The 25,725-nt window shown below is 35.1% G+C and overlaps 1 protein-coding gene across 1 annotated transcript; it reads right to left on the minus strand.

Annotated features, from left to right (window-relative positions):
- Nucleotides 1–13,887: 13,887 nt before the first annotated feature.
- Nucleotides 13,888–14,540, minus strand: LOC107648123 (uncharacterized). The gene has a single exon (XM_016352119.3). The coding sequence runs from the start codon at nt 14,452–14,454 to the stop codon at nt 14,080–14,082; it is 375 nt and encodes a 124-aa protein (XP_016207605.1). The 5' UTR covers nt 14,455–14,540; the 3' UTR covers nt 13,888–14,079.
- Between the last annotated feature and the right edge of the window lie 11,185 nt (nt 14,541–25,725).

Genomic DNA, 25,725 nt, shown 5'->3' on the forward strand with positions numbered 1-25,725 from the left:
CTAGAGCATGTAGAGCTTATTCATGAGAGGACAAAAAGAAAATTCACTATCATGGGCAAAAATCTGAGCCCATACTCACCTCCGTAAGGAGCTAAAGGTCAAGCTAGTGACTTTAAAAGAGCGCTTATTAGGAGGCAACCCAACTTTACTCAACCATTTATTTTCTTTTTATTTTTCTTTTTAGTTGTTAAAGTCATGATCATATGCATCATCCAAGAGACAGAATTCACAGCAGTGAAAATAAAACACTCCGGAAAGAGTGTTAAAGTTGAATGCTAGTGAGGAAGCCCCCCTGGGCGTTCAACGCCCCAAGAGGGGAACATTGCTGGTGTTGAACGCCAGCCAGGGAGCAACCCCTGGGCATTCAAACGCCAGTGCAGAGAAGCAAGGAATATGAAATTCCCTAACCTCTCAGAACCAAGAGGTCCCACAGAAGCTCCACCTACCCCACCTTCTCCCCCATTGATCATATTTGCTCGAGGACGAGCAAAACTCTTAAGTTTGGTGTTGCAAAAGCTTTGCTTTGTGACTTCTACCACTCTTAAGTATAGAAGAAGAGGATGGAGCAAACTAGAGAGCATGCACATAAACTTGTGCAGCTGCCTCAACAGAGACAAAGGAGTGACATAGAAGTGATCAAGCATTACATCGAATCCTCAAGGAGGAGTAGTAGCTATCATCATCCAGGTGGATTCGTTCCCTTTATCTCCTTGTCTGTTATTTTTTTATTTTTTGTCTGTTTTATTTTCTGTTTTCTTGCTCTAGTTGCATGATCATTTGCATTGATGTCTTAAAGTTGTAAAAGTGTTCCATATATCTCTCACCTTGATTAAATAAAAAATTTTTTGAAAAGAATTGAGAGATGCATGAATTTTAAGTTTAAAATAAGATTAGTTTAATTAGTTTGATGTGGTGTCATTTGCTTTTGTTTTCTGAATGTATGATTAAACAGTACATATTTGAAGTTAAAATTTTAGAATGTTGGCTCTTGAAAGAATAAGGAAAAAGGAAAAATATTATTGATATTCTGAAAATTCTGAAAATTGATTCTTGAAGCAAGAAAAAGTAGCAAAAAGCAAAAGAAAAAATATATATATGCATGCAAAAGAAAAAAAAGGCGAATAAAAAGAAAGAAAAAAAATAAAAAGCAAGCAAAAAAAGCCAATAGCCCTTAAAACCAAAAGGCAAGGGTAAAAGGGCCTAAGGCTTTGAGCATCAGTGGTTAGGAGGGCCCAAAGGAATAAAATACTGGCCTAAGCGGCTAAACCAAGCTGTCCCTAACCATGTGCTTGTGGCGTGAAGGTGTCAAGTGAAAAGCTTGAGACTGCGCGGTTAAAGTCGTGGTCCAAAGCAATAGAGTGTGCTTAAGAACTCTGGGCACCTCTATCTGGGGACTCTAGCAAAGCTGAGTCACAATCTGAAAAGGTTCACCCAATTAAAGTGTTTGTGGCATTATTGTATCCGGTGGTAATACTGGAAAACAGAGTGCTTAGGGTCACGGCCAAGACTCAGAAAGTTGTGTTCAAGAATCAAAATAAGCTTAACTAGGAAAGTTAATAATATCATCTGGATTCTAAGTTCCTAAAGATGCCAACATCTCTGAATTTCAATGGATATTGAGATGCCAAAACTATTCAGAAGCAAAAAGCTACTAAGTCCCGCTCATCTGATTATAACTAAGCCTCATTTGAAACTTAGAAATTTATCGTATCTTAATTTTATTTACCCTACTGTGTTTTTAGTTTTCTTGGGGACAAGCAACGGTTTAAGTTTGGTGTTGTGATGAGCGGATATTTTATACACTTTTTGACATCACTTTCATATAGTTTTTAGTGTGTTTTATTTAGTTTTTATAGGTTTTAGTGTTAAATTCACATTTTTGGATTCTACTATGAGTTTTTGTGTTTTTGAGCAATTTCAAGTATTTTCTGGCTGAAATTAAGGAGCTGGAGCAGAAGTCTGATTCAGAGACAAAGAAAGCACTGCAGATGTTGTCCGGATCTAACCTGCCTGCATTCAGAAGAGCTTTTCTGGAGCTACAGAAGTCCAAATAGAGCACTCTCAATGGTTATGGAAAACTTACTTCCAGAGCTTTCCATCAATATATAATAGTCTATACTTTTGTTCGGATTAGAAGGCCCAAAACTGGCGTCCAACGCCAGCCTCCTGCCCCCTTCCAGGTGTTCAGCGCCCAAAGAGCAGAGCCCAGCATCCAAAGGCCTAAAGAGGACCCCCTAGCTGGCGTTCCATGCCCAAGAGACTTCATAGCACGTGGATCTCATCAAAGCTCAGCCTAAACACTAACCAAGTGGGCCCCAGAAGTGAATTTTAGCACTAAATAGACTATTTTACCCTTACTAGTCATCTGTTTAGTATTTAAAGTGTATTTTACATGATTTTCAGAGACATCATACACCATTCAGCCCTATTTTCATTTTTACTTTATTTTTACTTTTAGTATGAGTTTCTAAATCTCCTAGGTTGAGGGGAGGAGCCCTGCTGAGTCCTATGAATTAATAAAAGTACTACTGTTTCTCTTCGATCCGTGTTTGATTAATTCTAAGATGTATATTCGTTCTTCATCACCATGAATGCGGTGAACTGGCATAAGGTTATCACATTCTACATGGGTTCATAGTGCGTCTTTCATCGGACAATGATAAACCGCCAGCTTGAATATACGTCTCTCAGACGGCTAATCCACGACTTCGTTGGGGACTTCTCGAGATATCAGTTCAGCCAATTTCTGGGGAGATTAGGGTCTCTGTGGTAGAGCCTAGAACCAAAGGTGCAACATTCTTCCGATCCAGAAGATTTGACCTTGTCTGTGGCATTTTGAGTAGGATCATCAAGAAGAATGAACTGTACGAGCTTCACCTTCAATCAGAATGAATCCACACTAAACCTTGGGTTCAGATCTGGAGGAGTATTGGCAACTGCTCAAACCAGTGTCAATTACATACAGCCTGCCATTGAAGAAATCACTCACAAGCAAAGAGAGTAGTAATACTGGAGTTAATTCACAAAGGCAAAGCAATTCCAATCCTCAACTCTATCTTTAAAGTATTAGCACCCTATTATAGTAATCCTAAATTCCATAATCCTGCAACCTCTTGATCTGCCTGACTAAGACCTGCAAGATAATCATAGCTTGCTTCAAACCACAATCCTCGTGGGATCGACCTTGACTCGCTCAGGTATTACTTGGATGACCCAGTGCACTTGCTGGTACAGTTGTACGAAAGTGTGGGGATTCGTGCACCAGATACCAACAACTCCAACGTTATTGATAAATACTTTTGCAACTTCTCATTATTGCACTTGAACTCTTTAGATAACTGTTTTAAAACTAATTGGGAATCCCCAAATATTTGAACATCGAACCCCCCTTTATCAATCAAAATCTCAAGACCCAATATCAAAGCCTCATATTCAGCCACATTATTCGAACAAGGGTATTTTAGTTCAAAAATAATTCTAACAAAACACCTTCTGGAAAAATAATCAAAATCCCAACTCCCACACCATCTTTTTGCTTCGAACCATCAAAATACAATTTCCAACAATCGTACATTACATCGATTATATTTGCCCCCTGGTCATTAGGATTATTCAAATGATCTACTAGAAAATCCATAATGACTTGACCTTTTACGGCCTTAGCTGGTTGATATTGCAAATCGAACTCTGTTAAAGCCAGCATCTATTTTCCTAACTGACCTCTCAACATAGGATAAGACAACATAGATTTTATCAAATCAGTTTGTGCTATCACCTTTACAGTTTTCGCAACCATATAACATTTTAACTTTGTGCAAGCAAAATAAAGGGATAAACACAACTTTTTGATAGGAGAATATCTTGTCTCTATATTAGTTAGTACTCTACTTAGATAATAAATAGCTGTTTCACGTCCCTCGTTATTATCCTGAGCCAACATGCATCCAATAGTATTGGTAGATGCCGCAATGTACAATTTTAAAGGCTCCAAGGACGAACAGTAGCCACTACTGGTGCTTTTGATAAGTAAGCTTTGACCAATTCAAATGCTTTCTGATGTTCCTCTATCCACTTGTATTGTGTTTCATCTTTAAGTTTTACTAAAGGTGCAAATACTCAAGTTTGACCAGAAAGGTTCGATATAAACCGCCTAAGGTAATTGACTTTTCCAAGAAAAGATTGCACTTCCTTCTTTGATTTAAGGGAGGGCAAATCTAAAATTGTATTAGCTTTGTTTTTATCAATGGCAATCCCTTTTTTATGAATCATAAATCCTAAGAAATTCCCTGCAAACCCACCAAACGCACGTTTCAAAGGATTCATTTTTAACCCCTTTTTCCTCATCGTATTAAATGCCTGCCTTAAATGATTGAGATGTTGGTTTACCGAATCCGATTTCACCATCACATCATCAATATAAACTTCCATAAATTTTCCAATAAACTCATGGAAAATAATATTCATGGCATGTTGGTATGTTGCATCAGTATTTTTCAAACCAAAAGGCATTACCACCCATTCAAATGTCCCTAATGTCCCAGGACATCGAAAGGAAGTTTTTGAAAAATCATCCTCAACAATGAAGATTTGACTATATCCAGAATAACCATCCATAAAACTTAAAATTTCATTTCCTAATACAGAATCGATCAACATATCTGCTATAAGCATAAAATACTCATCTTTTGGAGTAGCATTGTTTAAATCCCGAAAATCAATACATACTCATAGCTTTCCATTCTTTTTTATTACTGGAACAATATTCAATACCCATTCTACATAACAAGCAGTTAGAATGAATTTCGCATTGATCAATCGTTCAATTTCCTCTTTAATTTTTTTTATTAATTTTTAGAGCAAAATGTCGAGGTGTTTGCTTTACTGGTCGAGCAAATGGTTTCAATGCTAATCGATATTCTACTAGAGAATGATCGAGACCAGATATCTCATGATAATCCCAAGTAAAATAATCTTTATATTCAAGTAAAAGTCTCAACAACTCTGCTCGAAATGGTTCAACAAGATTCTTACAAATGTAAGTAAGTCGAACATCGTCATCAAATCCTAAATTAATTTCTTCAAGAGGATCTTGTGATTCAAAACCTTTTTCAACATCAACATCTTTTACTGAATATTTTTCAAAACCCAAAGGCTCCATATCATAAATGCAATCAAAGGATAAATCAACAGGCTCATTTGAGATGAAACAACTTTATTATCAATTAAATTAACAATTAAATCTTTTTCAGTACAATGGGCTTTGGCTATATCAATAGCAGCCTGATTGACAACATTACTAAACACAGAAGAAAAATATGAACTTAAACCATGACTAAATTTGATTAAAGGAATCGAATCAATCCTATTAACTAAACAAAGCGAATTAAAATTCCTACATGATTCGACTTCGTCAGAAGAATCACTTTTATTTTCAACAGAAGGGAAACTACTTATATAATTATTTAGTGTTACCAGGTAATTCGAGACATCTAGTTCATCAGCCATAGAGAGATGTCTCTGAACCACCACCTTCACAGATCAACAATCCCAACCAGTCGAAGTAAAATCAAGTTGTGGGTGATGGAGCTTCACGTTCAGACCCTCTGAAGTCAAGAAACAATCTTCACAATTGAAGGAGTTAAGTACCCTGTTGACATTCAAAGGCTTTAGTTTATTATTATACACCTTGAAATCAACATGCAACTGTTCAACATACAGACTCAAATCAGCCTTGATGACTTCAGGTTTTCCTTCATCTATCCACAAAAGGACACTTTGATGCACAGTCAATGGTATTGCTCCAACACCGTGTATCCAATCGCGCCCTAGCAATGCATTATAACTGGCCTTTGATGATATAACCACGAAGACAGTGTTTCGATCAGAAGATCCAACTTGCACCCCAAGGGTTACGAACCCTTTTGTAGGAGTAGATACTTCACTATATTCAGTCACAGAGATATTAGTAGGGATTAAATCATCCGGATGCTTCCTACTTTCATTAACATTCTCTCCGGCAATAAACTTTTTGCTGCTCCCCCATCGATTAAAACCTTACTCACCTTGATTTCACCTATAGAGGCTGTGATATGCAAGGGAGGAAGATGAGATTTCTGTTTTTCGGTAGGCCTCTGGAAATAACTTGGTTCATCCTCAATCGAATGAATGAGAAAACCTCCTCATCCTCTACGTCATAGTCTTCACAAGGATTCCCCTCGTATTCTTCCAGATACTCAGTTGGGATTATCGAAATAGTGCTCACCATTTCATCATCGCCTTTTTCGAAATACTCCTCATCCAGATCAGCATCTTTTTCTTTAGTAACCTCTGGGGCTACTATTACAGCCTTGCCTTTATCAAGTTTAGCAGGAGATGGAATCTCTTTCGAATAAGTTTTTCCATCAGTTGGGAATACCACCCTCGAATGAACAGATAGAGTTGTCCCCTTGGCTCTTTCATTCTGAGACGCCCTTGGAGCCTAATTCCACCACTTCCTCTTTGATATCCTCTTGCTTGACCTCGAAAATAAGGATATCGACCTCGAGGAAGGCCTCTATGGCCCCACTGTGGACTACGCCTGTAATGAGTATCTCTATTACGAAACTCTTGACAATTTCGTATCTATTGAATACCTAAAGCCTGTGAACGACTCAAAGGTGCAGCAATATTTCTTTGAGGGCCACCAGCCCCTCTATTCTTCAATTCGGTTGCCTTTGACGAACTTGCTCTTTTTTATGAGCCAATTCTTTTTTCATTCTCTCCTTCTCGAAAATTATTGCAGCTTCAACATCAAAAATTGCATTACATCAAGGGCACAGAGATACGTCTCGATCTTTCAATTTTTGTTGCGTCTGAAACTCTAACAGTCCATCTTCAACTCCAAGGTAAACCGCTTGAACATTGGACTCAAAGTCGCCTAGAGCATTATCAAAATCATAAGAGAAACCAACCATATTAACACCAAAATATGGTTCAGCGAAACTAGCTCCAGCATCAAAGAGATCAGAATCAACTTTTATTTCTTTCTTTCCATCATTGAATTTCAATCTCCTTTCCATGATTACTTCTTGTATCAGGTCCCTGAAACGGACATAATTATTAGTCGAATGGCTAGTTGCTTGATGAAACTTACAATAAGGTTTCTCCTTTAAATCTTTTATCGAAAGCAAAGTTCTGCCTTCAAGCAAAATTAATTGTTTATCTTTAAACAACATATCGAATATTTGATCTGATTTTGAAATATCAAAACTATATTTTTTCCCACTTTTATGTTTTGAATCACTCGACTTATCAACATTCGAGATCTTCTTGAGTAAAGAACAAACATAAGGTGGTCCTTTCTTTAATTCAGCCAAATCAACTTCTACTTCAAAATCGGATTCCTCACTCGAGGATTCCATTGTAACATATGACACCTTCTCTTTTCGAGAAAAATATTTACCCTTCAATTTTCTCTCATCATTTTTATATTTCTCTTTTTCTTTCCTAAGAATTTCAACCTGGTGCACCCTGTCAACCAAAAGAGTCAGATCAAGTATATGAATATTAAACAACTTTTGCCGCATATAACAGCCTAGCCCCATAATTTCTTTTTTCACTACTTCATTCTCAGGAAGAGACACATAGCATCGACTTCAAGCATTTTTAAAACGGATAATGTAATCATCAATTGTTTCTCCATCATCATGTTTCAAAGCCACCAAGTCAATAACTGCTACATTTAGTTCTCTTCTATAGAATTGAGCATGAAATGCACTTTTTAATTGTGCCCAAGTTGTCATCGAATTAGGCCTAAGATTTGAAAACCAAGTGAATGCTTTCTTCGTCAACGAAGAAGGAAAGAACTTCATTTTCAAATTCTCATCATTAGCCAAATTTCCAATCTCAACTAAATATCAAGCAGTATATTCAGTAGTTGATTCACCAACTTCTCCAGTAAACTTTGTGACAATTTTGGGATTTTTTACTCCTCGAGGCACTTCTGCCATTTGAACAACAGCAGGAAAAGCAGATATAAAATAGGGTCGATTCATGAAACCCACATTAAATCCAACCCTAGTAAGCACATCCTCAACAATTCTCGTAACCTGATAATGTTCACCAACTTGATTTGCACGTAATCTAGCCAGCATGTCATCTGTATTTTGGCCACGATGAATCCTTTGAGGATTTTCCCTACCAATGATTACATTGTCATTTTCATTCTTAAGTAAATTTTCAATGCCTTCATGGTTTTTTTCCACATTTTGCCTATCACCCACATAATCGACAATTTGAGCAATCCACTCCACTTGCTTGGCAAGACGCTCAAACTTTGTCTCGTGATCTACCATTATAGGGTTCAATAGTGTAGTCATTTGTTGGGTTAACAAGTTAACCAAATCATGATGACTTTCATCAACATGTTGTCGAAATATTACCATTAAATTGGAAGCATTCGATGTAGAACACACATAATAATCTCGAGAATACTCAAGATGTTGTTGTATCGGTTGGAACATTATTCGCCCCAACCGCACTTGCAAATCGAATTGAAGGAGCAAAACCACCAAACGGTGGTGAGTAACCTGGAGGTAGACCATAAGGTGGCCAACTAGTAGTTACTGAAGGTTGAGTTTGTAACGAGTTACAACATGGGCATGTATTACGCCCATTATTTCCAGTTTGGGAACTAGTAACTACCACACATTCATTCATCACATTTCCTTCCGGACGTGAAGTGACGTCCGAAGATTGTGCAATTACTGGTGCACTGTCATTTGCGGATGAACCATCATTAACATTCGAAACCTCATATACCATGTGTACAATTCTTCCACTTCTCAATTGTATACAATATGGCAACATAAAAATCATTTGACACACTTAAGTTTTAAAACGGTCCCACTGGACGTGCCAATTTGTTTTGTCGATTTTAGCAAATCGAGAGTGATTCGATATCTAATGGTTTGGGAGCGAAACCTACTCCTCTACGAGTACTAGTTCTTTAAAGTGCATCAAAACGTCTTTTTGATTGAACAAAATAAAAAGAAAATCTGAAAACATGAACAAAGTAGTTCGAAAATAAATTGACTAGGATTAAAATAAATTACATTAAATCTAAATAAAGAAGTAAAATGTCTTCGATAAGATCAAAGGACCTTTGAAATTGAAAACAAAAATGCTGAAATGTAAAGTTAAGCAAAGAAACTAAAAGTTTCTTGAAAGGTAAATTTGCAAAAAAAGTAAAGGTTATAGAAAACATAAATGAAAATGTAAAAACAATAGAAGGAACCCTACAGAAAAATAATTCGAAGCAGACTCAGTAAGTCGCTGGGATGGACGTGAGTGTGCGTGAGTTTTTCCTAAAGTCAAGTTTCACCCCTAGTTCCTTCAACCTCCTACTTATTTATAGAAATCTTCGACCAATCACTTTCAAACATAACTCCCATGTGTATCAATCTTTGAATAACTGTTCTCGCTCCTTTTGCTTAACATAAGTAACCACTTCAAAACTTGAACTCTTCGATTAAGTACACCAACCAATTCCTCGACTAAATACATCAATTGGCTGTTGCTTCACATTTTCTACCACAACCCTTTAAAATATAAATTTACTAAATTTTGAATATAGTTCCTCTTTAAAATTTAATATTTTTTATTAACAGGTGCAAAGATAATTATTAAGAAATTAGAAGTACTAATAGAATAATATTACATATTTAAATCTTTTTATAAATAAAATTTAATTAAATTAAACAATAAGACTTAAAATAATGCTAATAATAACTAATTTTTATTTTAAATTTATTTAATTGAACTTAATTAATAAAGAATCTTAAATGTGGAACATTATTCATACCTAGTAATATACCTAGTTAATTTTATAACCATATAACTCCTTTTTAGTTCGTCGTTTTGTGAATGATATCAAATTTTGAGAATGGATCCTCTCAATTTTTTTTAACAATTGAGCTATTGAGAGAGTAAAGTATGATTTCTCACCATTAATTTTATAAGTGAAACCAAGAATAAATATAAAAGAAAGAACAATAAAGGGTTAGAGATCACACTTTACACTCTCAATTTTTTTTTAACAATTAAAACATGAGGGATATTTTAGTGATAGAAAGGATAACTCCAACAATATCTTTGTCCTCAACGCCGCTTAATTTCCCGAAATTAGTCACCTCAACACCCTTCGATGGTTATACGGGTATCCAAAAATATGAACGATTTATTACCACTATAGCTACTTTAGCGGCTCAACCGATAACTCGAACATGCTGATTATATCAAAAGTAAATAAAGGGTAACATTTATTTTTTTATGGGTAAGAACACCATCGCCGAACTGTCTCACGACATTCTAAACTCAGCTCACATATCGCTTTAATGGGCGAACAGCTCAACCCTTGAAACATACTACAGCCCATTCCCTCAAATTCTCTTTTACTCTGCATACTTTCTTAGCACTCTCTTCTTGAATCACCACATTTTGAGTAATATTTTTCTTATATTTTTAATTAGGAGAACTAATTTCTTTTGCAATTAATTTGTAATTTTTTTTAGATAATATCAAGATTTTGAAAACTAAATCGGTTATTAAATCGGTAAAATTAAAAATTTAAAAATTTAAAAATTTAACTGAGGTTTAATTAAGATTAAATTAGATATAATATAATAATATATTTATATATAAAATATATATTTTTAATTTTTATTATTTTAAATTAATTAACTATTAAAAAATGATAAATTAACTGATTCTTTAATTAATTTTTTTATTCTTTGACCGATTTATTGTCTCTAATTTTTTATTTGTACCGAATTAATTTACTAATCGATTTTTGTTAATCCAATTGAACTAATAAGTTCAGTTCGATTCTGAGAACCACCATGATGATATATATTGTCCTCTTTAGTCTTTAATTCTAGTGGATGATATTGGGGACACTACACTACTCATATATATATGGACTTGGACATACATAGTTCACTGTTTATAAAGACCTACCTTGACCATGTATATAATGCGTGTACAATGCATTTACCATAACTAGAGTCTGCTTTTGACCTATTGTACAGTAAAATACTTTATAATATTTTCCATGCACATTTTTATAATAGGATATGTATTTGATAAATAAAATATCTCAAATCAGAAAAGAAAAAAGGTAAAATAAAATAAGATAGAGTGATAGAGGGAGCGACATAGAAAGAGAGGTAGGTGATGGTTAATTACTTGACTAGTTGACGTGTGACTGTGTGAGGCTCCTATTCAATTCTACCATTGAATTGGAGTGACTCGTGCCTACTACCACCTGCCCTGTGTCAGTGCTAAGATAGTAAATGTAACACGGTCCCTGTTCCAATCTTCAGGTACCTTCATTCAAAACTTCACCAAACCCCCCTTTCTATTGCTCAATAAAGAAATCTTATCTTGCATTGTTTTGAATTATTTCAGCAAATTAATTAATGTATTGATTTGCACTGGTGATGGTGATGGTCTTAAATTTGATTGTAGCATGCACCGGTACCCTACCTATTCTATATAGCTGGATATTTAATATAAAGCCTATTATGAAATTCAAACTCTCGAATTCAAATTTTATTTTACAAATTAAAGTTTCAAGTCAAGAAGAATCTGGTTGATCCCTAGAAATTAGGAAGAGTAATGGGAGGCTAATATGATGTTTCCAGGGAGATGAACATAAATACAAGCTGTCGGAGTAGTCTTAAATGAACAGTAGTAAGCTAGCCATCATCACCGCCATTTTCTTCACTTCATCGGATGGATGAAAGTGCGTGGGACCATTGACCTTCAAAATCTCCGATTAATATTATTTCATATTATTGGATGGTATATACTAATAAATAAAACTCATGTCACAAGTTATTCTAATTATAATATTTTTTCTTTTCGATTTTTTATGATATCTTGTAGGGTAATGTTAGGTACGTAGACAAAAAAATAGAGAGAATTTGTTTTATTTAATATTAATTAATTATTACAATAATTAATGAATATTAAATAAAGTAAGTTATGACTGTTTTTTATTGATTTTTTTTAGTTATTAAACATTTTTGTTTGCGAAATAGACACGTTTTAATCAAAACCTTAATCTTAATTACTTGGCTTAGGCCTCCAAGAAGTAAATAATTTTAATTAATTATCTTACATTCGTCGGTGTGCTAATACGAAGTGCCTTTTGTTTTTTCTAAAGAACAAAATGAAAAGAGGTAAGATTTTGGCTAATTTTTTTTATATGAAAAAAATATTAGTGTTTTTATTGAAAATGAAATTATTTGGTATAATTATATGTGGATGAATTTTTTAGATAAAAAGTCAACACGTAGTGTGCATATTAAATACGTGTTATCATTCTGACAATGTGGTGTATGTTGGACACATTATGTCATTATTTTGATAATATATAAGGTATATGTTGGACATTTTTTTTACACTTCTACAATACTGTATAACTTTAAATATCAATATTCAATCAAAACATCATCTTCATCTCTATATTAAAAATAATTTCTATAAGATTCTCGTTAAATTTGTCAACATATTTTTTTGTTATTTGTTATTATAAAAATAATAATCTTCATTTTTCATTAAAAAGTAAAATACTTCATAATATTAGGCGTATTAATAAATGAGAAACTCTTGAACTAATAATTTTTAGTAGTTTTGATTATTATTTGACCAGCATAATAAATATTGAATTATTTTTAACAAATAAATTTTATTAATTTATGTGTACAAACTCTTAAAAATATGAGTACAAACTATATTAATTTATGTGTGTAAAAAATTTGATAAATATAAATATAAATTATATATTTTTTGTATGTAAAATCTTTATAAATATGGATACAAATTATTATTAGTTACATATTGACTAAAAATGATAATATTTACTGACCACGTAACATTATTCTAAATAAATATATGCATAAATAGTGTGATTCTTTAAAAAGTGGAGATTCATATCTAATTATTTTAACGTAAAAATAATTAAAAATGGTTAGATAATTTGATTTTTTATTAATTTATCAGATAATAATTTTTTATTATCAATTTTATATGAAAATAATTATATATAAATTTTTACTAATACATATTATAATATAAAAAGATAACATAAATAATTACATCGCTAATATTATTATTAAATTTTTTTAAATAAATATTGTAACTAATTTTTTTTAAATGTATATTATATGTAATGTTTTTATTTTTTATTATAAAAAATAATATTCCCTTTTGATTATTAACAAATACTCTTTAAAATATAATTAAATTAAATTAATTTATAATTAATTCACTCATTTATTTAAATTAATATTAAAAATTTGAATTCTATCGAACACCCTTATTATTAAGGGATCACATTGCATAGTGTACATTGCAATATTGCATGAAGAATGCGGGAGCTTTCTTATAACAAGATCTGGTTTCAACTGCATGCCTTTTCGTTAACTTCTGTTATAATATTATTTAAATCACTGTTACGTCTGTGTTCATTTATCTTTCCTATTTAAAAAATAAAAAAATATAGATACACAATAAAAATACTAAATAATATAAATAATAAATATATCGAATAGTCATTTTACTAAATGTGTATATAATTATTTTAATATTAAAATTTAGATAAATAATTTAAAAATATAGTATATTTTAATTTGATTAATAATTATTTATATTATTCAAAAAAATTATTAGTTACCTAATATAATTCTTAAAAAATTAAGGTACTGCATACATATTGATTAAGACACTACATAAAAGTGAAATATATATATGAAAAGCGGAAACACATACACAAATTAAAGATGGAAGCTGCTAAGCTAGCAAGTAGCAACCACTTATATATGATAACGATGAGTACCATGGACGTAAACAAAACGTAAATTAATTAATTAATTAATTAAGGACATACATATATAGAGCGCAAAAATAAAGACAAAAAATAAAGGACGACACAGATACAATAATAATGCAACACTAGATTAGTACAACACTAGCATACACTAAGGTACATAAACTCAAACAAAAACATTCAAGGATGATAGCATCATATTCATGTGTTCAAGGGAAAGGAACAACACCGGTACCAGTACCGCCACCCAGGCCGCCGCCGAGACCACCACCAAGCCCACCACCACCCATAGTACCACCGAGTCCACCAAATCCACCCATCCCGGTGGGGAGGCCACCACCACCACCGAGACCACCACCGAGACCACCACCGAGTCCACCGCCGTATCCTCCGCCTATTCCGGCAGCGCCACCTCCAAAGGGGAGTCCGTTGTTGCCAATCCCGGAATAACCACCAATACCGCCAAAGGTGACGACGTTCTTCTGGTCATTGAGGCCAGCGTCGCTTGGGACGTTTCTGCTTGCACTTGCTGTGGCCACAGCAAGAAGAAGAAGAAGAAGAGACACACAACAGCACCTAGCCATAACTTCTTCTACTATGTGAGTGTATGTAACTGCACCACCCTGCTAACTCTTCTGTCTTACTCTAAGATAGATGTGTGTACTAAGAGTGCTTGGAGTGTCCTTTATAAAGGCAAAAGCTAAGTGTGTTTGCCAAAAGGGGTAGTTGTGAATGGTAAATGAGGACTTTAATGTCTCTGTAAAGGGCTTTGCTGTCACCCAAACCATTATATATTATTAAAAATATAAAATAAAATACTCAGCCACTGTATCAACGCATTTTTATATGCCAAATCAGTCAAGTATCATATCTTCTACGTAGCCAACCATCATTGCACTGCGCCTCCACCCCTTCCTCTCTTCTCTCATCCCTTCAATTTAATCTTTTTGCCCTATCTCCGTCAATTTTCTAACCACTTTCGCTAAATCTCTTTTTCTTTTGTTTTCTTTTTCTTCCATCGCCATCACATTCTTTTTGCTACGTATTTTTTTTTTTATTCTTTGTTTACACAACAAATTCAAAAATTTGTATTTTAATTAAGAGAAAAGTGATTAGGTCTTTAAAGATTTTAACTTTGGATTACTAAAAAAAAATACTAATTTAGTCCTCCAAGATAGTAAACAGTGGACACTTGATGTCTTTCTATCAATTCATCAACTAGAACATAACGGTAATATTTATACATACTAATAACTACTCTGACATGTGTATCTAAAAAAGATAGTCATGTAAATAACAATTTTTAGAATGAAACTTCACTTATTTTGATAGAATTTGTGATAAAATAGAACAGTTGATAAAAGATATGTGAAAACTCAAAAGATAATAAATGCTTTACTATTTAAAATTACATCATTTTCCTGCTCACGTGACAATAACAAGAAATGTATAACTGTAAATATCGAAATACATGGACGATTCGATTTTGTTTTGCACTATTCATTGACAGAAAGACATACATATTCACCGTTTACTATATTGAAGAATCTAATTAATACTTTTTTTTTCAAAAACTAATTAATCTAAAGTCAACATCTTCAAAAATCTAATTGCCACTTTATTCTTTAATTTATTTGTCTTAATCACGTATTTTTTTAGGTACATTTTCTACTCAATCTTTTTTGTTTTGTTTTATTTTTTTGTTGCAATAACTTTAACAGTAGTCTGTTTTATCATTAGAAATGCAGTTTTCTTTTCTAATATATTATCATATGATATTTTTCATTGGGATTTTTTATATAAATAAATAAGAGAAATGTATTATTTTCCAAAATATGCATGTAGAGAAAGGGTTTCGGAATGCGCAGGGCCACTTTAGGGGGTGCATGCGAAATGGAGTTATCCTCCAATTTAGCTGGGGCGTCCACGAATTGGAGCCGACAGGAGCAGGTAGAAAAGCTGCACTCCCAATCCGTTGCTGGCATCCACGAAATAGAACATATCAGCACTGGCGCACACGAATTGGAGGACTTCAGAGGCAGCGTCAGCGAAATGGAACCAATACTGTAAGAACCGCGACTAATTACCTGTTTAATTAAGTAATTAATTGTCTAAATTAGGTTTCAAAAAATTAGGGTGAGCATTTGAGGATGTAAATATGATTTTTGGACTCAATAAGTTTTTCTGAGTTAGAAAATGTGTTTTCTGCGAAAAACCATGAAAAACTGCGAACTAGCAGTTGAGTCGGTTGAACCAGTTCAAGTCTGCCCGGTGCTGTGCAAGAGAAATTGAAAACAGTAAAAAATCTTAGAAGTCGAAAACCGAGCGTTAATTTTAAAGGTTTGGCCCGAAGTTGGGCCAAACGGGCTTAAAACGCTTACGGGTTGGACCGGGCCTAAGTTGGGCCCAAGCCCAACATATATAAAGGTTCATTAATGAACCCTTCACCTCATTTAACACCACACACAGCAGAAGAGAGATTGAAGAAGAGAAGAGGGTTTCCATTAAAATACTATTCACACATCTCTTCTTTTCGCGATATCTTGAGCTACAGTGCTCTGATTCGTGTGCCGTCAGCGGCTACGCGAAGCTTTCGCTGAGCCCGTCACATCTATCTAAGCATTGTGGTAAGTTTCTCGAGTTTCTTTGCCCAGTTTTCATGTTCTTGAGAAATTTGAGTTTTAAGGTTTGGTTTTGAGTGAAATCTTGTGTTTTGGGTGTTTAGGTACACTCTAGCACTTGATTGCTTGTGGTTTTGGCTTCCAAAACTGTTGGGTAAGGTGAGTTACTCTTGAACCCTTGTGAATTTTCAATTTTTATGAGCCCTAGGTTGATTTGTAATGGTTTATGCATATATAGTTTGATCATTGTGAGTTTGCAGGCCTTTGGTGATCGTTGGTGGCTTGGGTTGTGTTGGAAAGCTTGTTGGTGATCAATTTGTACTCATTTGGGGTTTTGGTGCACATAGGAAATCGACCAAGGTATGGTTTCGGTTTTCTCTATGTAGTATATAATATTCATGGACACTTAGGCTAGTGACCCATAGGATAGGGGTGAATTAAAATGATTGTTGAGTTATTGAATGATGGTATGTAATGATTTATGATGAATTGATGATTTTTGAGTTTGATTATAATGATTGATAATGATATGATGAGGAAGAATGATTATGTGAAGTTGAGATGTGAATTGTGTTAATATATGGGATATTGATGTTGATGATTTAGTAATGTGGTTGGAAAAGTGGAATGAATATTGATTGTGGTATTGCACATTTGGTGTTGATGATAAAGTTGTATAAATGGTGAATTTTGACCCAAGAGGGTAGTTTGTGCTGTGAATGGAAGTGTGGTTTTGAGCTAGTTGGATGTGGTTGAGAAATTGGTAAATCGAGTATAGGTGAAAATTTGGTAAAAAAGAAATTTTGGTGAACTTTTTCTGATCATAACTTTTGCCTCAGTTTTCAAAATTGGTTGAAATTTGTTTAGAATTAAAGTCCATTGAAAACCCTTTAAACTGATATAAAGTTTGTAAGATTTGAATTTTTGTAGAGGAAGTTATGATCATTCAAAGATTGGTGTAAAAATCTGAAATTCTGCAAAGTTGCAGAATTTTGTGATTTCTGGTATGTTCGCGCACAGCCTTGTGCGCACGCACACCTCTACAAAATTTTTAATCTGTGCACACGCACAGACCTATGCGTACACACACGCAGAGGCAGGCAATCTGTTCATAGCGCTAGCACAGCTTGTGCACGCACATACCCAATGAGGAATTGCAACCTGTGCGTCCGTACATCCCTGTGCGCACGCACACGTTGGGAAAGGTCATTCTGTTGAGGACGCTCACCCAACTTGTGCAAGTGAACAAAACTTGTGAATTTTTGTACCTGTGCGTACGCACACCTCTATGCGTATGCACACATTTTAAAACTTCTCCAGGTCATGTGCGTGCACACCCCTGTGCGTATGCACACGCCCTGTTTCTCAAATTTAAACTTTATTTTCAAATATTTTACCTTTCCAATAAGATTGTAAGCTTTTTTGACACCATTTTAAGACTTTTGGGCTTGATTTTGAGTATGAGAACATGGGAAATAACCTAAGGATTTTAGTTGATGATTTTTATAAAAAATTAGAAAACGGGGGATTAGGTTTTGGGTGTACTGAGGATGGTTTGATGATATGTGAAGGATGATTGATATATGAGATGAGAACTGATGAACATTTGAGTTCGGAACGGAAAAGTGAATTGACAGTAGTTGAGCTGAGTCGAGAACTCGGAATGGAAATGTTTATTGGACAGTGGTTGAGACGAGTCGAGGATTCGAATGTGCAATGATTCTTCATTGATGTGTTGGAAATGTTTTCTGAAGAACCATTGAACTACTGTTTTAAATTGAGATTATGAGACGCTATGCGCCCGACAGAGACGGTGGTTGGATCCCGCCTGTCGAGGTAGCGGCGGCGGCGTAAGGACGGTGGTATAATCCCCTTTGCGTTGAGATGTGAGGTCTGTGGCAAGAGTATCCCGCTCGCATCCCTTCGGATCAATAGAGCGTGTAGGCGCAAAATCCTGGACAGTGATCTAAGCACTATATCTCGGGGGTTTCCAACGATGATTCCGAAGGGCAACATCTCCATGGAGATGTGTCGGGTTGGTAGTTGAACCGACAATGTGATATCACAGCCAATAGGGCAGGCATTCATCATGTGCATTTTCTATCTATTTGTTTGCTTTGCCGACTTGTAATTGTATGCCTAATAAAATCTATTTGCTTACTAAAATTACTTGACTTATATGCTTCTACTTGTGTTTTACTTGCATTGCAATTAATTGTGATTTTTACTGGGATTGAGGATGTTCAGAAGGCGATGGCGATGGGATCGCATGGAGGATAGGTTGGTGAAGGCTGTAGGACAGCGGTGTTTAGTTTGAATAAAAATCCCTTAAGATAGAGTACCCTGTTTATTTATGTTAAGATTTATATAATCATGCTTTATGGTTTTAGAATGCCTTAAGATGAGATCTTGTGATGGATATGGAGCTTAGGATTGCCTCTGGCGTCCCGGGGTCTTATATCCTACATCACTAGGTACTGTTACCATACTGAGAACCTCCGGTTCTCATACCATATTTCTGTTATATTTTTCAGATACAGGTCGCAATCCACCTCGGTGAGTTGCTTGGATGGTGACAGAAGCGGAGGATCTGAATACCTTTTTGGAGTCTTTTGTTTATTTTGTTATACATCTCTTACTTTTGTATTTTGCTTTGCCTAGAGGCTTGTATTTTAGAGAAAAAAACTTGTATAAGCTATTTTTATTGTCTGGTTTTATGTATGGTTTGTATATGGCTATCCGGCTTAAACTCCGCGAGCCGTGGCTAGATTCTTATGATATTATACTATTATCTTTTGCTATATCTTATCTATATCTTGTTCCTTAAGTTAGTAGCTTCGTTTGTACGTTTTGCGCTTTTCAAACACTGTTTTTGAGCTATATCCTTCATCGGGCTTCTAGATTATATTAATCCTTTCTATATATTATATGTATGAGCTTAGAACTATCGTAATCTTTGATTAACCCTTACTTTACGACGCGAGGTAAAGCTTAGGCTAATTAGGGTGTTACAAATACGCTGGTGGCACTCATGAAATGGGAATTTCATTTTTGGAGGCCACGAAATGGGTGGTCAAGGTTGCAAGTTTTCAGTAAGGAGTAGTCCTTGTACGAGCCATGCATTAGTTGTGTTGGATGGCAAGGGACACATGGGAAGGGAGCTGAAACTCATATAAAAAGGTGAAGGCGAGGGGACCTTATGAGTCATTCGGGTGAAAGGGAAAAAGAGTTTAAAAAAAAGTGGTGGTGGTAAAAAAAACTTGTGATGTGATTTTAATGTTTTGTGTTATGTTTGGAAAAAAATTAAGATGAGTGGGGATGGGATTAATGTGGAAGAGAACCTTAATCGGTTGGACGAATTTCATATTGCAGCACATTTACTTCATAAGGTTAGTTTAAGTCGTTAAGGTGATTGATGTTATTAGTAATATTGTTAAAACTAATTTTGTCGACACATAATTTTAGTTAAAGTATTTTTAATTATATTTTTTGTTTTTTTCTTCTGTTGCAGCCCACACGTGTTCTTACTCCTCATGGCAAACTTGTCGATGTTTTCATGTCGGATCCAGCAGATCCAAGCATGGAGATTAGGCGGCAGAGGCTTGAGCCTTATCTAAGACAAATAGGATTTTACCATGCTTCTTTAATTAAGCCCTTCGAGTATGACAATCCACTTATAAGTGCCTTTGTTGAACGATGGCGTCCCGAAACTCACACATTTCATCGGTTCCATAACCTTGGAGGATGTTGCAATGCAGTTAGGTTTACCTATTGATGACGAGCCTGTCAGTGGTACTTTGAGGTCATAGAGCAAGTTCTACCAAAGAGATATTTGGCAATGGTGTCACGAACTTCTTGGTGATGTTCCAGCCGGCCACGTAGGTTTAAGGAAGTTCAACATAAAGTTGAACTGGCTCAGGAATCGTCTTCAGCAGATGCCACTTAATTTACAAGAGAATGCCCTGATTCAGTATGCACGTTGTTACATCCTGTACTTGTTAGGAGGCGTGCTACTATCGGACAAGGCCAACAACACGGTCCATGTTCGATATCTTCCGTTATTGGCTGATTATGATGCCATTAGTACTTATAGTTGGGGTAGCACCGTTCTTTGTTGGTTATATCGAGCTATGTGCTTAGCAATGGATTACAATGTTGAGGGTATGGGCAGGTGTCATACATTGCTTATGTCATAGATATACTATAGACTACCTTTCTGGGCACCGAATGTGATGACGCCATATAGTTTTCTATTAGCTACGAGGTATGTTATGATATGGAGTTAAATGTTTCATGTTTTTACGTTTTGAAAATAGATTTTTTTCAACGTTGTTGTTGTCCACTAGGTGGGTGTGTAAGAAGGGATAGAATGACTACGCTGAGCAATGCCTTCTGAGGCACCGCCTGAAGTTGGACAATCTGCAAGTAAATGAGGTAGGTGGCAGCCATTATTAAATTGTTTTTAACAAGTTCATCTATACCTATAGTGACGGGGATACCTTTGTGTGTAGTTTAATTGGATGCCATACATGGATCCTTGCATTCTGTTTAGAGAACCTGCGGAATTTCTCGGCCACCCACATGGAGATTTTTATACGGTGGTGGTGCCGCTTATATTTTTCATGTGAATTGATATTCTTAATATTGATAGAGTGTTGCATCAATTTAGGGGAAATCAAGGACCTCCAAACCCTCCGCTGAATATTGATACTGTCCATCGACAATCAGCCCACAATGATGATGGATGGTGGCCGGTCCGCCTATCTGAATGGTTTGAGGTATGGGCTAATCGACGTACTGAGGCATATCATCTGCGGATTGATTGTGTAGATACGTTACGACCTAGCCAAGATTACCATAGGTGGTACTGTGACAGAACAAGGTGGTTTTGTCTACCCCTGAAGCATTGCATGATTCGCGGGTTGACGATATTCCCGCTGGTGCCCCGACAGAGTATAGAAGAGCCCCCGTCGTAAGGTTACCTCTGGTTCTACAAGACCGTAGGCGCCGCTGTCAACACCGAGGCAGAGGTCACGGTCATGCTGAAGTTGGGGACGATGAGCCAGAGTTACCGGAATAGGACCGACCAGAAGTTGAGCCAGAGGTGGGAGCCCAAGGTCCACCGCAGTGTGCTCAATTTCTTGGAGATTACTACTACCCTAAACCTTTTGTGGCTGGAGACCCCCCGTAGCCATCTTCCATGCAGCAATTTATGCTATATCAGAGTAGCTATGAGGTAGGTGGTTCATTCCAAGGGGGTACGTAGGATTTGATTGATTCTATGGACAGAGTAGGGTGGACAAATTTCTCTTCGTTGTTTGACGGGTCGGACCATTTTATCCCTCAACAATAATTTCCACATACACTGAAAGATCTTGGTCTTGCCCTGTCTCGCTTTGATACCGACACTCAGCCTGCTGTGGTGGGGAGGAGGTCCGCCTCTATCGGTGACACCATCAGATCTGCACTTCGACCATACGATGATACGGAGATGCAAGGCTGACGTCTTTCTTACGCCGGGGTTGATTCTAACGTGGACGATGATGAGGATCCACTACAAGAAAAAGCAATATTTGTAACAAAAAAAATTGTTAAAAAAAAATCAAAATTTTGAAACAAAAGGATTTTGTAACAAAAAAAGGGGTCGTTGTAGTATGTCCCATTACAAAAAGTTTTTGTAATAAAAAATGGAATTGTTACAATTCATAGTGATATTTTGTAACAAATTTTTCTGATACAAAAAACCAGAAGTCATTACAAAAGTGGTAACAAATTTTGTTCTTCATGGTATTTTTGGTGACAATCTATTTTTTCTATCATAAAATTTTGTTACAAAATGTAACTTGATTTTGTAACATTTTTTTCCTTTAGTTACAAAAGCAAAATAATTATTTTTTAACAATTTTTTTAATACAAATTGCATGCATAATTTACTAAATTATTTTTTTAATTAACTAATATATTAACTATTTTACTAAGCAAGTCTACATTTATATAATATGTAAAAATATACATAATTCAAACATGCCTCATTTAGCTAAAATTATTTTAAAACGAAATATTAGTGAGTACAAGTTATATGTCTTGCACAAGTTTAACCAAAAGTTAAAATTTCTAACATAGATTAGTGTCTCTATGAATCAAAATATTCTTGAGCCCTCAAGGTAGCATGTGGTCACCATTTCAGCACTCCTGTAAATAAGAAAAATCGAAACAAAAAATTAGAAACAAGATATAACACTAATTATAATTTTTTTCCACTAAGTTTTATCTAAAATGTTTAGAAAAATTTGGGCAGAACCTCCCCTAAAACTTGGATATTTCCACCGTCTACGGTTGCAACAAAAACAATCAATTCACAACTTATTTCTCAGCCAATACACAACCAAATTTATCAAACCATATAATAGGACATTTGTCATTTCTCAACCATGACACAAGTAAAATGTGATAAATAGATCCATATACAAATTAAACTATACTAATAATATAGGAATCATCTAGGATTATGTATTAAAACCATAAGAAATTTTAGGAGTACCTTTAGTTGTCTAGCTTCTTTCACTGTCAAAGCGCGCTATGAAAGAGTTCACAACGGCTTGTTGAGCTTTCAATTGAGCTTTCATTTGAGCTAATTCTTTCTCTTACTGTGTTTGTTGCTCTTCAAGTTTTTTTTTTAGCACGTCTATTTCCTTTGTTAGCTCCTCACGGTCTTGCATTGCCTCTTGAAGTTGTGCTTGAATCCTTAACTTAGATTTTGAAGCCTTTATGCCATAACTTACATCACTTTTCTCACCTCTCACAAGTAAAAAAGCTTCATTTGGAGTGATAGAATTTTCCGAATCATATGATTCATTGATCATACAACTAATATCATCCTGCACAATCCAATTTGTGATTTGAAAATGAAGATAAAATTTAACTTCCATGCAACAGTAAAAAGAAAAGGTTAGTAATGTTACATCAATTTGCTTAGCTTTTTCATTGACCCATTCTCCGTTATTCTTTTGATGACTAATTTGCCACAATTCTTGAATGTCAGGCTCGACACCAGTTCTAGGATGGTGCTGCAAATTTTTTAAAGTGTAAAATATCGCATGTAGTTTAAAGTTTAAAATATCACATGTAGTTCAGTGCAAACGTGACATAGCACAAAATATAACACCAAATTAAAACTTCAAGACTATTTACGTGATCACGTCTAACAACTTGAAATGTTCTTCGACCAATAATATGTGGTACAATGTGATGCTTTCTATTATCTTTGTTTCTTAAACTTTTTTCCTATAGAAGACCAAACTCACAAAAGACAAAATGAGTTAAGTTATAATTATTTCATTGCCCTAAAATAGCAAAACAATATAAGAACACCTCAATGGTTGTCACAATGAAAAATTCAAACTTGAAAAGAAGGACTTCTAAAGTAGGATACCAAATTGTCCCATGTCTCCGAAAGAACATTGTTTGGTGGATTTTGAAGGCGCTCCTCATCAGTTTGATACAACTCATAGTGCTCACGCAATCTTGAGAACCAACTTCGATAACATATATTAACCTTAGCTAATATCATTTTTCATATTACTTGCGTATCTGCTATATCAAACTTTTCCTACATAAGATTGGTCAAAGTTAGTTAGCAGAAAAAAAGATTTAATGTACATAATAGCATAAATTATAAATATGTATTACCAAAACAAGGTCGCATATTTTTTGCTTGACATCATCTTCAACTTGGCTCCATTTCTCTACATCCAAAGGAGCATTTTGTCTTGTAACAATACCCATTTCTGATGCAAACAGATCAGCATGGATGCCATTAGGAGCTAAGTTGTCCAAAGAGATCGGCAATTCCAATTTTTCATTTGTCTTTGTTTTCAACACCCTATTTGTTGCAATCCCACGCGAAGGTCCCCTTTTACCAATACGCAATGAAACAGGGGTAGTGGCTGGTGCTGAAATAGGGGCTGCCGGGGCTAGGCAGAGGTTGCAGGGGCTGGGGTAGGGGCAGGAGCAGGGGCTGGTGTTGTAGAAGTAGATGCAGTAGCCCTTGTCAACCTCCGTATAGCCATTATGTTACGCAATCTACAATGAAACTCACAGAGATAACATTAAAGAAATGAAATAATAAAATATCTATATCATTTAATACACAATTACACAAAGAAAAGCACATCAATAAAAGTTGGACAAGATTCAAAATATATTATACTTTTCAAAAAAGTTAAGCAAATGGAACAAAGAGTGAATAACTTAGCAATTGCAAATATGATGTGAATTCCTAAAGTTTAACTACTTTAAAGTCAATCACCATCCTATGCAAAAGTGGATAACTTAGCAATTGCAAATATCTTGTGATCCCTAAAATAAAAATACTAAGAAGTCAATCACTATCATTTGAACCTTCTTCTTCTTCTTCTTGATCTATAGACATAGGCACGTCCACACTTGATCCCTCTATGTCACCTCTGCCCAATTTCATCAACAAATTGATATCACCCGAAGATGGTACTTGATTAAAGCTTCCTATTTCAGCTTGTTGGTATGCCTCTTCTTGCATGATATCTTGCTCAGGCACATCATATGTATTGCGAGGCTTTACTCGTACCACAGTATACCAATTAGGCCTTTTAATTGCCTTTACATAGTATACTTGCTCAGCTTGACATGCTAAAATGAAAGGTTCATCTTTATATCTAACATATGTAACATCCACATTTATGAATCCATACTCATCTTTACAATATCCCCTACTTTGATTTCGTCCTACTGGAGGAACATCAAACCACTCACACTTAAATAAGATCACTTTATGTTTTCTGACATAATCTAACTCAATAATATCAGTCAACATGCCATAATAATCCACACCCCAAGTCAATTCATCTCCCTTTACAACTACTTCACAATTTTGAGTCTTCAAAGATGCTTCATGGTTTTTGCTACGAAATGTAAAATCGTTGATAGCACATGTTTTGTAGAAATGTGCACGACGATCAGGACCTCTTGCTAGAGAAAATAGTTGATTATTCACCCGTGCACTCCCTACTTTGTGTAGATCTGAAGTCTACATTAATGAATAGAGATTAAAACTAAATACTGCCAAGAGACTCTTCAATTCTATAATTATTAAAGTTTATTCATTTACCTTCCTTTCAAACCATTTCACAAATTGATCCTTGTGCCTTTTCTGCAGATTTCTTGGATTTTCTCTTGTTAAATCTGCCATATGTTCAT

Source organism: Arachis ipaensis, chromosome B6 (assembly GCF_059453495.1).
Source record: "Arachis ipaensis isolate K30076 ecotype BB chromosome B6, ASM5945349v1, whole genome shotgun sequence".
In the NCBI taxonomy this organism is placed as follows: domain Eukaryota; kingdom Viridiplantae; phylum Streptophyta; class Magnoliopsida; order Fabales; family Fabaceae; genus Arachis; species Arachis ipaensis.